This window comes from Corticium candelabrum, chromosome 2 (genome assembly GCF_963422355.1).
Source record: "Corticium candelabrum chromosome 2, ooCorCand1.1, whole genome shotgun sequence".
Taxonomy (NCBI): Eukaryota; Metazoa; Porifera; class Homoscleromorpha; order Homosclerophorida; family Plakinidae; genus Corticium; species Corticium candelabrum.
Window position 1 is genome coordinate 602253 of NC_085086.1, and position 14948 is coordinate 617200.

General features: G+C 43.6%; 1 protein-coding gene across 1 annotated transcript in view; it reads left to right on the plus strand.

Moving 5' to 3' along the window:
• Positions 1 to 12854: 12854 nt before the first annotated feature.
• The window catches only part of LOC134198458 (uncharacterized), a 6602-nt gene continuing 4508 nt past the window's right edge, over positions 12855 to 14948 (plus strand). The window contains exons 1-6 of the mRNA XM_062667864.1: positions 12855 to 12945; positions 13011 to 13097; positions 13660 to 13797; positions 14133 to 14165; positions 14320 to 14547; positions 14607 to 14633. Coding sequence (XP_062523848.1) covers positions 12885 to 12945; positions 13011 to 13097; positions 13660 to 13797; positions 14133 to 14165; positions 14320 to 14547; positions 14607 to 14633 — 574 coding nt within the window. The 5' untranslated portion in view covers positions 12855 to 12884. The remainder of the gene's footprint in view (positions 12946 to 13010; positions 13098 to 13659; positions 13798 to 14132; positions 14166 to 14319; positions 14548 to 14606; positions 14634 to 14948) is intronic.

Below are 14948 nucleotides of genomic sequence, written 5' to 3' on the forward strand. Positions count from 1 at the left end.
CCGGAACCCCTAAACCCTACGCATGCGTCCGATAAGATGAAGTCACGTGAGTTAACAGTTTAGTTCTAGCTCATTCTAACTAATTGATAACTTACGAAAGGAAAGATGGTTGATAAACTTTTCACTCAGTCACTAAACGTTTTGTCAATCACTAATGGAACCAAAAAATGAACCTAGAGAATTGCTAGACATTACTTCAAGTGAGGTTCTTGTTGTACTGTGAACAATAAAATGAGAATTGAAACAATAGTGTTGCTTTAGTACGTAACAGTTTACTTAAGTTTACTCACTCGAGTCACGTGCCCAATACATATCAAACAAAATATATTCGAATTTAGATGAAACTAGAGAAAAATATTTCTATTATGAAGTGTTTCCCTGAAGAATGCTCATGATAGAGTTAGGTGAGAGTTATTTTTCATTGAATTTATATCCCGTTCACTTATATCCCGTTCAATTATATCCCGTTCTGAGAGATTTGAAGGTACGCGTATCGCATCCGGGCAGGAAAATTTTAGCAGTCACGTGCAGGTACTTAGTCACCCGTATATATGGCTTGACATCGTCTGAATGACTTCGAATTTTGCTCTTCTCGCGTTTTTCGGTAGAAATTAATACACTACCCATGTACTGCTCTGTGCAGGAAACGCGTAGGTCGGATTCAGTGCAGGTGCAATCAGAATTTGGACAGAAACGCGAGCTCACGAGAAACGGCTCTAGACGGCAAGAAATCGTCGATCGCAAGAAGCGTTGCGAAGGAAGACAAAAGGTACAGTCCACACGAGACTGGTGCGGGCGTGCTTTCGAATTAGACGGAAGCTCTAGGGTTCGCGTCGTCGGAGAGATTTACGCAGGGTCAACCCCTCGAGAGGGGCCTTCGTACAAGCAGATAATTCCGGCCACTTTACTGTCTGCGAGTAGAGGTTCGGCGTGCGCGAGCCGAATTCGGCGGAGATCGGATGCGGGGCGGCTAACACGCATACAGACAGACACCTCTCCCTTTGTATATATATATATACAAGCTCCAATGCCCGGCTTCGCCCGGAGGACAACACATGCCAGGTGCTTCTCCTTTCCACTTCATAGCGCCGCAGTTGACACACACGTTTGTCATAGAGCCAATACAACACGGAAGTAGAGAAGAGACAGGTCGCCTTTATAGGTAGAGATTATATAAAGCATTAATGACAGACAGACAGACAGACAGACAGACAGACAGGTCGCCTTTATAGGTAGAGATTATAGCAGAAAGTATCTAAAAATGCGTTTGGTGGTTGAAGAGGCAGAGGGGGTGTAGCCAGGTCACGTACAGTTTGTATAGAGAACCGTTTACTGCCACTAATTAGCCGTGGTGTAAGTGCTTTTACCGTTTAGTAGCAGCCAGACAGAATTCTCATTCATAGTTATATCCCGTTCAATTGCCGTTTTCAAAATCCCGTTGATTGGATTAGCGATTGGTTGAAACCATTTCGACTTGGACGTTGCTGCCGTTGCGAGGAACAGGTGTATCGAACTTGGCATCTATTCGACACGTGTCCAGTTTAAAAAATCCCGTTGATTGGATTATTGATCCCGTTGAAGCCATTTCAACAGTCCCGTTGCGGAGAACAGGTGTATCGAACCTGGCATCTATAATTTCGACTTGAATCCCATAACGTGCAAGTCATGTGCAATAGTTACCCGGATAATGCGTTCCCCGTATATAACGAATGCTGACTCTCTTCATTTCTACAGTCTCGCTGAACGTCGTCTTTTTGAAGACGTTGCTGGCGTTTCGGGAAACAGGTGCATCAAACACGGCAGCTCCGTATCTAACGAAGTCACGACTCGTAACGACTCTCGTCATTTCGACAGTCCTGCTGAACGTCGTCTCTTCGAAGACGTTGCTGGCGTTTCGGGGAAGAGATGCATCAAATACGGCAGCTCTTCGACGGTCGTAGACTGGCGAACGACTGTGGGCGTATTTTTCAAGACCCGGATATCAGCAAAAATATCTTCTGTTTCCCAGCGTTGCCCGCAATAAACGACACGCTTGGCGCGTACCGTCCGACGTCGGAAACGGGCAGTCTAAATTCGGCGGAGATGCTATTCGGCGTTCTGGAGATATTCGCGCGCGAGCGGAAGCGAGTGCGATCGGCGGGAAATGGCGTCGTCGTGGGAGAAGTAACGAAGACGATTACAGTCTCACTTTCGAGATTAATGAATTCGGCGTGCGCGAACCAAATTCGGCCGAGATCGGACTCGCCGTCTTTGAGAAACGCTCGTACGGACGGACACACAGACAGACAGACAGACAGACACCTCTCCTTTATATATATACAAGCTCCAACACCCGGCTTCGCCCGGGGGACAACACATGCCAGCTGCTTCTCCTTTGCACTTCATAGTGCCGCAGTTGACACACACGTTTGTCATAGAGCCAATACAACACGGAAGTGGAGAAGAGACAGGTCGCCTTTATAGATAGAGATTATAGCATTAATGACAGACAGACAGACAGACAGACAGACAGACAGTTGTGATGTCTTCCTCTACCCATATTGTCTACTCCTCTTTACCAACATTGTCATCATGGATTGTACACATCTTTACCTCGCGTCAGGCTAGGCGTCTTCTATGGTGGCCATGCACTTTGTGATGTCCATCCATGTTATCCGGGAGACAGACAGAGTGTTCAGTTTTTTGCTTTTTAATTGTCATTGTAATGTAGTGTATCGTGCTTTGCTTAATTTGATTTAGCCTGTAATAGTTCTGATTTATGAAAATATAATACCATTGACAGACAGACAGACAGACAGACAGACAGACAGACAGACAGAAAAACAGGTCGCCTTTGTAGGAGAGATTATAGCAGAAAGTATCTAAAAATGCGTTTGATGCTTGGAGAGGCAGAGGGGGTGTAGCCAGGTCACGTACAGTTTGTATAGAGAACCGTTTAGTAAATTACTGTCACTAATTAGCCGTGGTGTAAGTGCTTTTACCGTCTAAATAGCAGCCAGACAGAATTCTCATTCATAGTTATATCCCGTACAATTGCCGTTTCTAGAGCCCGCTGATTTTTGGATTAACGATTGGGTGAAACCATTTCGACTTCGTCGTTGCTGTCGTTGCGAGGAACAGGTGTATCGAACTTGGCATCTATTCGACACGTGTCCAGTTTCAAAAAATCCCGTTGATTGGATTATTGATCCCGTTGAAGCCATTTCGACAGTCCCGTTGCGGAGAACAGGTGTATCGAACCTGGCATCTATAATTTCGACGTGAATCCCGGAACGTGCAAGTCACGTGCAATACTTACCCGGATAATCCGTTCCCCGTATATAATGAATGCCGACTCTCGTCATTTCGACAGTCCCGCTGAACGTCGTCTGTTCGAAGACGTTGCTGGCGTTTCGGGGAAGAGGTGCATCAAACACGGCAGCTCCGTATCTAACGAAGTCACGACGCGTACCGACTGTCGTCATTTCGACGGTCCCGCTGAACGTCGTCTCTTCGAAGACGTTGCTGGCGTTTCGGGGAACAGGTGCATCGAACACGGCAGCTCTTCGACGGTCGCAGACTGGCAAACGACTGTGTGCGTATTTTTTCGAGACCCGGATATCAGCAAGAATATCTTCCTTTTCCCGACGTCGCCGGCAATAGACGACACGCTCGGCGCGTACCGTCCGACGTCGGGAACGGGCAGTCTAAATTCGGTGGAGACACGATGCGCCGTTCCGGAGATATTCGCGCGCGAGCGGAAGCGAGCGCGATCGGCGGGAAACGGCGTCGTCGTGGGAGAAGTCAGGAAGACGACCGCGGTCTGACTTTCGACCTGAATGAATTCGGCGTGCGCGAGCGAAATTCGGCCGAGATCGGACTCGCCGTCTTCGAGAGACGCTCGTACGTACGGGCACACAGACAGACAGACAGACAGACAGACAGACAGACAGACACCTCTCCTTTATATATAGAGATATAGGTCATATATATATATATATATATATATATATATATATATATATATATATATATATATGACTTATATCAAATGCCTTTAACAATTGTCATCGTATTCCTTTCCTTCAACGCGTACATAGGGATCTGCCCGAGTTATTTGGTTGGGTTCAGTGGTGTTATCACACGGAGGCCGAACTGAGGTTTGGTCAGAATCGACTAACATCTTCGGCTGGTGTTCAACAAGGGGATCCTTAGGGGCTTTTGCTTTTTTCTCTGGTCATTCTAGAGCTGATGGACGAAATTGGTGCACATGAGGGAATATCTATGAATTTGTGGTACTTGGACGACGGATCCTTCGTTGGTCAGCGTTCCACTATCGCTTCAATGTTAGAGATAGTAACATCAAAAGGGCCATCTTATGGTCTCCAGCTCAATATGTTCAAGTGTGAGGTCTTCTGGCCAACTGGTGATCCTACATTTCCAGAATTCCCATCAACCATTGAACGAGTAGCTCAAACAAACGGAGGTGCTGAGCTGTTGGGTTCTCTAGTGTGGGGATCGAACGATTTTTTCCACAATGGCTTCTCAAAGCGAATAGATAACATTTGGGAATGTCAACAAAACCTTCAAAGTTATGGAAATCCTCAGGTTGAGTTACATTTGTTGAGATCATGCTTTTCATTGTGCAAAATCAACCATCTCTTCAGAACTGTGCCACCTGATAAAGCCACTTCTCAGTTACGGCGTTTTGATGTCAGCTTAAGAATGATTCTTAAAACAATAGCTAACTGCTCTCTTTCTGAAAATTCTTGGAAACAGGCAACACTGCCAATTCGTTTGGGCGGTCTTGGTTTGAGGGAAGCCTGCAGAAGTGCCCCTGCATCTTACCTTGCCAGTTGTAACTCCACTCGTCAATTGATATGTCTGTTCCATTCTCTGCTTTCTCAGTCGAAAGTGTCATTTTCCATCGTAAACGAGCACACATTTCCAGAAGAGCAGGTTGGTCATGAACGCCTATGTCAAAGTATTCCAGACACAGCTCTTAAGACTTAGATGACCAGTCAACGAAGTTTTTAAAGCAGGCTGGATTCTGATTTAAGTTCTTCCCTCAAAGATTCTGCTAGTATTCGAGATCGCGCTGGACTGAACACCATTTCTGGCCAACATGTTGGTGCATGGTTGCGAGCGTTGCCAAACCTACGCCTCGGTCTTGCCATGCCCAGCAAAGAATTTAGTGTTGCTTTGAGAGTCTTGGTTGGGCATTCCAATCTTCAACTTGCCTTCTGATGCCAAGCGCTGTACATGTGGTGCAATCATTGACAAATTCGGTGATCATTTATTGGGTTGCAGCCAAGAACAGAATCTGAGAATGAAACGTCACAACGCACTCTGTGAAGTAGTCTTCAATGCACTCCTAGAGGATGATTCTCGTTGTCGTCGAGAAGTGCGATGCAGTAGCACAAGCAATTCAAGTCATGGTGATATTTTTTACCCGAATTTCGAACATGGTCATCCGACATATTTTGACTTGACCGTCCGAAACTCCTTACAGCCATCCTACCTTGTTCAAGCAGCCACTTGTCCAAGGGCAGCGGCTGCAGCAGGAGAGATTGAGAAAGATCAGCGGCAGGATGTGATGGTTTCGAACACTGAAGGTATTTTTCATCCTCTCGTGGTGGAGTCTTTAGGATTATGGACACCGAACAGTTTACAAGTACTAACAATTATAGCGCGAAGGGCTTCTTTTTTTGAACAATGCTGGTATTAGTAGATCGGTTTGTAATTTGCATCCGCAACTATCTGTAAAGCTATGGTTATACAATGCTAAGACGGTGTTATGTAGAATAGCTTTAGATGGTAGAGTTGATCCCAGTTGGGATCTGTAAGAAGTATAAATATATACATGTCTAAAATATATATATATATATATATATATATATATATATATATATATATAATATTATATACATACATTGACTAGCCCACCATCCTGTTCTCCACATGGGCAGATTAGCTATTAATATTACTAGTGGTTCGTAAATTTCTATTATTAGTCATGAGGTATCTTTCATTCATAAACGTTGTATGCAAACTTCTGTTGCTAAAGGAGTTCACATGCATTTTTGCTCTGTTCTGAAGCAGCCAGACAGAATTCTCATACATATTCATATCCCATTTTGAGAAATGAGTAAGAACCAAGTATCCCAATGTATGCAAATTTATATGTTGTTGCATTAGTATCATGTTCTAATTTATTATTCTATCCTGATTTATATACGAAGGCACAAAAAACAGACAGACAGACAGACAGATAGCTGTCCTATATGTTTGTGTGCGGCTTCGTATGCAGGAGAGGATCTCCAGGACGGAGAGTCCGATCACCGCCGAATTCGGCTTGCCCACGCCGAATCCTTAGCGGTCAAAAGTGAAGCTGTCGTCGTTTTTCGCACTTCTCCCGCGACGACGCGATTTCCACCCGACGAAATCTGTCTCTGCTCGCACGCGAATATCTCTATAACGGCGTATCGGATCTGCACCGAATTTAGTCTGCCCGTTCCCGACGTCAGTCAGTACGCGCTTAGCGTGTTGTTTATTGCGGGCGACGTCGGGAAAGGAAAGATATTTTGCTGATATCCGGGTCTTGAAAAATGCCCAGTCGTTTGCCCGTCGACGCCCGTCGAGGAACTGCTACGTTCGATAAACATGTTTCTCGCAGCGCCAGCAACGTCTTCGATGTGACGACGCTCAGCGGCACTGTCGAAATGGCGAGAGTCAGCACGAGTGATGACTTGGCTAAATACGGGGAATGGATTTTCTGGGTGAGTACTGCACGTGACTTCCACGTTACGGACACACAGTACGAACGGAATTCGCGTGGGATGTAATCGCTAAGTTCGATACATCTGTTCCCCGCAACGGGAATGTCAAAATGGCTTCAAAGGGATATTAATTAAAACATAAAAAACATCGAAACAATCAAACAAGCAAATGCTTTAACAAATAAATAAACACGTCAACAGAAAACAGGAAATCAACCGACACATACCAACATCAAAACAATAAATAAATTGCCTCATGAATCTCATTCAGCTAATAATCTTCTTACCATTATCTTGACACGCCTTTCTGGTCTAGAATCAACCAATACTTTGCCGCAGTTCTGCAATGCTTGTCTTGCATTTGTCACAGTCAGGTCACCTAGGTACGCAGGGTGCACTAATACGCTCACGACGTCATATCGTAAACATCAACATTTCAATTTTTACCGCACTGTTGCAATTGGTCGACAATATTGACAAGATGTCTGGAGCTGCTGACACTGCCAATTCTAACGTCTTTCAGATCATTCTTTAATTGCAGTTCTTTTCTCACGCGTTCGCCGAGAAAATCGCGTTGTCTCGCATCATAAGTAATATCGTTACATAATAAACAAGATAGAATAACTGATGTTATTCTAACTCCTGAACGACACAAAGTCGCCCAAACTGGAGATTTTAGCCGGAAAACCAGTATAATGGTCGAATACGTACAATAAGAGCGTTAAGAGCGATATCCCGTATGTAAATCCAGCTCTTTCACTGCTACCTGATAAGTTAGTCTTTGACCATGGGTGGGTCACGGTAATGTCGAGCAACAACTTCTTGCCATCACGGTAGTTGTAAACTGCAATATCAGGGCGTTGCTTGCCTTAGAATTGAGCCGTGATCTCTTTCTTACAACGGAAATCTACAGACCGCAGCATGTCGTAGTAGCTGTCCAGAAAGTGATCGTGACGACGAATGGGCCACCACCAACTTGCATGTTAGGAGACGGTAACCATTCTGATGAACGTCCTTACCACATTGGTTGATACATTTCTTGATGTTATTCAGCTGAGGAAGGGATACTCCAAGTCGCATAAAAGCTGCAGTACGAAACTGAACATTTGCAAGACTAAAATTTTACGAACAAGGAATTGCCTCAAGCCATTTCCCAGCCAAAGGATCCCACTACTGATGAGCCTTGCGCGGTCTTCTTTGGTATGGCAGGACTGTAGGAAATTCTGAAACTGTCTGTCTTTTCTGATGGCTTGCAGTCTGGATTGAAGATGTTTTGGTTTTGCAGTAGGCAGTTTCAAAGATGGTAACTCTTTTACCATACTGACACCACTTGTATGGAGATCGTTCAAAGCATCCTTCAGATCCTGTGTAGTTGGCATGTCTGCTAAATCCAGGTCTTCCGTGAGGCCACTGCAGATGTCACTGAGCCTCTGCTCTCTATCTGCAAGGTTTCTCAGTGTGTTGGCCCAGGCTCCTACAAATGCTCAACTGGCGGTCTTTGTAGCTGCTGCGAGGCCAACGCCGCCATGTTTGATGGCCAACGTGAGCTGTTGCTGTTGTCTGGCTGTTAGTTTCCTGCCAATGATGTTCTCAAACGTAGTATTGATTTCTTTGTCATGCTGACTAACCACAGAAGAGACCAGCCGTGGAGGGACAGTGCGTAGGATATGCATGACTTTAGGCACTCCACAATATCGTAATAGTAATGCAGCCGACTGACTATTCTGGAGCATTGGTAATTTGGATAGCAAAGGCTTCTCGCACTCAACTAACCTTGACAAAAGTCCTTCACAAAGGGGTTATTCCCAAGTGGAGTTCATTCATTCACTCTCAACACTTCCATGAAGAGTAGTTTTGTTTACATTTGCTCCTTTCTGCAACAAAATTTCTACAATGGAATTGAAGCCTTTATCGCAAGCTGTCCCAAGTACAAGACATCCCTACAACAGAGTGAGTTGTTATCAACAAACAATAAAGCAAATCACTCAGTCAATAGCATACATAAACACCACACGCATTAGGTGATGCTCCTGATTTAAGAAGACTTACCACCTCATCAAATTTTCGTTGTCTCTCACGGCCCTCTCTAATCTCCAATCCATTTCTGGTGTGTCTCACTCATTCTAACATCACATCAACACATCAATCACAACAAATTTTTACAATTTTACTTACAAACGAGAAATCACTCAACACGACGCTCTCACACAACAAACTTACACTTCATCACCATAACTATTACATTAATACTGAATTTGACTTACTAACAAATGTTCTATTCCAACCGTTTACAGTACAGTTCAAACTCGTAGACTGTGGCCCCCAAACCCCACGCATGCGTCCCTAACATAAAGTCACGTGAGTCAACTGTTACAATCTAATTCTCGGATCACTCTGACTAATTCTTAGCATACAAAGGCAACGATGGTTGATAAAGTTTCTTCTCAGTCAATAAACGTTTTCTTTGTCAATGACCAATGGAACCAAGAAATAACCGTACAGAACTGATAGACATTATTTCAAATTAGCTTCTTGTTGTACTGTAAACAATACAATAAGAATTGAAGCAAAAAATGCTCCCTTACGTAATATGTTACCTAAAATTAATCACGTGAGTCACATGCCCAATATATAAAAGACACAATATATTCAAATTTTTATAAAGTTAATTAATTAATTAACGTAAACGTTGTCGTTCAAGTACATCCAGTTCTGAGAAAATTACAGGAATGGAGTATCGCAAAGTGTGTAAGTATAGGTTATCGCCCGCGTTCCAGAGCACTATCATATTTATTGCCCGAGCACCGTTTATTGCACGAGTCGTAGGCGAATGCGATAAACGGTGAGAGGGCAAGAAATATGATATTTCTCTGGAACAAGGGTAATAACCGACTTAGTTACCGGCACGTGGCCCTACCCAATGAGCGTTTGAGTAGCTGACCATATAGTTAGCGTTCCTGGTTTGGCGGCAGTAAGATTTAGTGTAAGGTTTCAGTATCAGGGACAGTCCCATGGCAAGCATGCTATCTATTATATAAAGCTCAAATTGTGTGTGTGTGTGTGTGTGTGTGTGTGTGTGTGTGTGTGTGTGTGTGTGTGTGTGTGTGCGTGTGTGTGTGTGTGTGTGTGTGTGTTTGCGTTTGGCGGTCACGTCTTTTGTCCGTTTGCAACCGAAATTGGCACGCACACTCTGCTCACATAGGGAAAGGTTTGCGTAAAAAATAAAAATATTTGCACTGGGTCCCCTCTCAAGGGGTCGACCCCCGCGTAAAATTTCTCGATGACGCAAACGCTACACATTCTAGTTCATTCGAACACACGCCCAAACCAGTTCTGTGTAGACCGTATGCATCGTCGTCCTTTGCAAAGCTTCGAGCAATCGAATATCTCTTGCCGACGAAACTTTCTCTTCTAGCGCTTTTGTTTCTCTTCAAATTCTGATTGCATTTGCATCGAATCCAACCTACACGTTTTCTGCAGCAAGCGCTACACGGAGAGTGTGTCGATTTCTATCGAAACAAGCGCGAAGAACAAGATTCGAATTTATTCAGAATATCCGGGACCTCGCAACAAAGATGCACGTGACGTGTCCACAGACCCTTTACACTACAGTATCTTGCCCGTACGAAGGACGGGCCATGGATCGTAGTAATTTTATCATTGTGAGAGCGGGCAATAACTACGGTATGTTTGCAATAACTACGGTATGTGGGCAATAACTACGCTAGGTGGGCAATAACTACGGTTTAGCTAATTAGTGTGCAATAACTAAACAATGCCGGCACTTGGCCGAATACAGATATTATTGCACTGTCTACGAGAGCGCTCATTGGGTAGGGGCCACGTGCCGGTAACTAACACTGTATGCCATCACAGATTCCCTCTTCTTTTTGCTCGGGATTGATTATGTACGCTACTGATTGATAGGTGCATGAATACCCCGACCTAGGAATATACAGTATTTTGTTCAGAGTTATTTTCCTTTCAATTATATCCCCTTTAGTAATTATATCCCGTTCTGAGAAATGAGAATGGATCGTGTATCGCAACCGGCAGCAACATCTTAGCAGTCTCGTGACTTAGTCGTCCGTATACATATCCTGACATTCACCCTGAATGACTTCGAATCTTGCTCTTCTCATTTTTTGGTAGAAACCGACACACTCCCCGTGTACTGCTTGGTGCGGGAAACGCATAGGTCGGATTCGGTGCAGATGCAATTAAATTTGGGAGAGAAACGCGAGCGCACGAGGAACTGCTTCAAACGGCAAGAAATCGTCGATCGCAGGAAGCTGTACAAAGGACGAAAACAGGTACAGTCGACGCGACACTGGTGCGGGCAGGCGTTGGAATAAATTGGAAGCTGTAGGGTTCGCGTCGTCGAGAGATTTTAATTTGGGTCAACCCCTTGAAAGGGGACTCCGTCCAATCGGATAATTCCGGCCACTTTACTGTCTACGGGTAGAGGTTCGGCATACGCTAGCCAAATTTGGCGGAGATTGGACTCCGGGCGGCGGAGATACATTTACGCGCGTGCTCACGCTGACACACACGCACGCACGCACACACACACACACACACAAACGCACGCAGGCACGCACGCAGGCACGCACGCACACACACACACACACACACACACACACACACAAACACACACGCACACACACACACACACACACACACACACACACACACACACACACACAAGCCAGATCTCTTCTAGAGACTAGCCCCTCATCCTGTTCTCCACACGGGCAGATTAGCTATTAATATTAATAGTGGTTATTAAATTTCTATTATTATTACTCATGAAGTATATCTCATTTACAGAACTAGCTAACAGTCCATGACACAATTCTTATAAAGTTAATTAATTTAACGTTGTATACGAATTTCTGTTGCTGCATGAGTTCACATGCATTTTTACTCCGTTCTGAAGCAGCCAGACAAAATTTTCATTCACAGTTATATAAATTCTGTTTTGAGAAATTAGCAAGAATCGAGTATCCCAAGTATGCAAATTTATATGTTGTTGCATGAGTATCCCGTTCTAATTTATCACTATGAAGTGTATCTCTGAAGCCAGAAAGAGTTCTCAGAAAGAATTTATTTTCGTTCAGAATTATATCACGGTTCCAAGACAATTGATTGTTATCTAGTTAGTATCCCATTGAAGACAAAGAAAATATAACGGAGTGTCTCGTTTTTAAAAATCCCGTTAATTGGATTGTTATATCCCGTTGAAGACATTTTGAAAGTCCGGTTGAACGCCACGTTACTTCAAAAACATTTCCGTTGCTAGGAACAGTGTACAGAGCATTACGTAAGGTCACGTGCAGTATTCACCCTGATAATGCAGAATGATGACAGATGTAGGATTACTTCGATCGCTAGCTCCCTTTCTATAATTTACTAGCGAATTTTTGACAACGACAAGGAGATTGCAAAATCTCTCCCGTACATTTCCCTTCTTTGTAATAACGGTGACTACGCCCTTAAATCCCAATTAGTTAATTATGTAAATAAAATCAAGTTTTGCGGGGTCTTTGTTATTGTAACGTACACTGGATCCAGTTGACGCCCGCTGGAATGTGCAATACAGAAACAGACATGTGGAAGTATTAGCGTACAATTTTGCCAGATACTAAATAAGTAAGTGCGAGACAACGGAGATAGGAACGTCTATGCTATTCTATGTTATTTACCTCTAGATGTTAGCTGCACTCAAATAATTATTGACAGATAAAATATTATTTATTGTAAGTTGTAGAATGATTTTGAGGCGAATGCATGATTACAAGACTAATACGTCAATCTAGTGATCTTTCCTACCAAGTACCTGTTTTTTGTCTTTCTTTCGGTAGTAGCAGATAACACTAGTGTCGTGATAAGTAAATGTGAACGAAAGATAGCTAGAGGAACCTAAAAAATAAACTTTTATATGCATAGTGTTCCTAGTCTCGCGTATCCAGACGATTTTCGACTACATCCTTCTGGCAGGATGTAGGCGGAGATGGTGCGGTGTAAGGGCGTGCCTCTAACAAGGTGTGGTAATCGTCGTGGCGACGTCACTTCATTCCTTTGGCGCACGTCGAGGGCCGTGCTTGTCGCCTGTACTTACTCGTCATGTCGCGTGTTGTCTTTTCTCTGCTCCTCTGTTTGTTCATATGCAGTCTCGGTCACATCGGTGCGAGCTCTTGCTGGAAGCTAGAGTACGCAGTGTGCCTCTACACTGTGTGTTTGTGATGACAGGGAGAGCAGCAAGTGTGGCAAAGAAGCGAGAAGTTGAAAACAGCTTGGAAAAGCGACATATTGCGGACTTTATCGACACGTTGCATCGTAAGTGCGTGTAGGATGTGTGCAGAAATGTTTGGGTGTATCTCTGTTTCTTCCGTCTAACTTCCGGTTACGAATCCAAGACAAACAAGCATGCATTAGTAGAGGAACACGTACGCTAGTCTGTCTACTGTACGTGTAGTTTTTGTTAATATGTTACACACACACACACACACACACACACACACACACACACACACACACACACACACACACACACACACACACACACACACACACACACACACACACCACAATCACACACTGACATTATTTGTTATCAGATACGGATATACCTGGTTGCTTTATATGGTACGTGTACTCACATTAAAGGCATTCAAGTACTCTTCTAGTGCTAACTAACTGATATAATTTAAAAGCAAATTTCTAGAAAAAATTTAGTAAGCCAGTCAAATTTAAGGAAAGAAAATTTAAATATTATTGTAACACTTTTCAAATTTCATCAGTTTGACTAAATCATACATTTCCTACTTGTTTTACTTAAATTATCTTTTTGATCTCTTTCAGTGTTACTTACAAACTTAAATTGTTTTCTCTCGTTTAGGTTGTGACAATATCCAGTGTGAAGATGACTTTGGCTGCATAGTGCAAGATGATCAAATATTCTGTTGCCCAATGGTAGGAGCAGAACCACTTTTTGAAGTCGACTTGTGCTCTCCTCAAACAGCACCACCAACAGAAGGTATACAGCAGGGCGTACCGGAACCTCTAGAAATTGGGAGGCTAGACTTAACAATTCCATGGGACACGCCCATTATATGGACACGCCCACTTTTAAGTGCCTTTACGTGGCTGATACAGTAGAATCAGTGGTAGTTCTTGGAAAAAAGAGTGGTGTATATACTATATACAGCTTTGATTCTCACACGTATTTATGGCACACAATTTTTATGACCACGCCTACAAATGATGTGGGCTATAGCCTGGTCTAGCCCATACCGTGCAACACCCGTGTATACATACTTTGTTGACATGATTGAATAAGAAAAAGCAATGATTGAGATTTATTGTGTTTAGAGGGAAGAGCAGTTCACAGCAATGGGTGTACAAGTAAGCAAACTAAAGACACTACAGTATTTCACACATGCACACACACACACACACACACACACACACACACACACACACAGACAACACACACTCACACACACACACACACACACACACACATTTTATTTCTTGTTTAATGCTAGAAATTATTTAGCTACAGTTCCTGCCAGTGAAGAGTGTAATGAAGAATGTGGAAGCAACCAATATTGTCGCATCAAAGGAGGAGAAAATCGATGTTGTTGGATGGAAATGATGTCAACTCGCACACAAGGAATTCAAGTCAACCGATGCTCACAGACCTGCGATATTCCACCAAACCAAAACAAAGTGGCAGAGCCCAAACAAGAACCAACGACAGAACAACCTGAAACTCCAGAAAATGGTTTGTAACAAGCATTCAAACAAGCAATTTGTTTTTATTAATTTACTCTTTGTCTGCAGTTGAGCCAGGGACTGAATCTCTTCAGTGTAAGGTTTATCAGCAATTTGTAAACTATTTCTTGCTGCTTTGCTTGATGCATGTTAAGCCTCGGAGCATAATTATTGTGGTGTGCGTGCGTGTGTCTTTGAGTGTGTGTGTGTGTGTGTGTGTGTGTGTGTGTGTGTGTGTGTGTGTGTGTGTGTGTGTGTGTGTGTGTGTGTGTGTGTGTGTGTGTGTGTGTGTGTGTGTGTGTGTGTGTGTGTGTGTGTGTGTGTGTGTGTGTGTGTGTGTGTGTGTGTGTGTGTGTGTGTGTGTGTGTGTGTGTGTGTGTGTGTGTGTGTGTGTGTGTGTGTGTGTGTGTG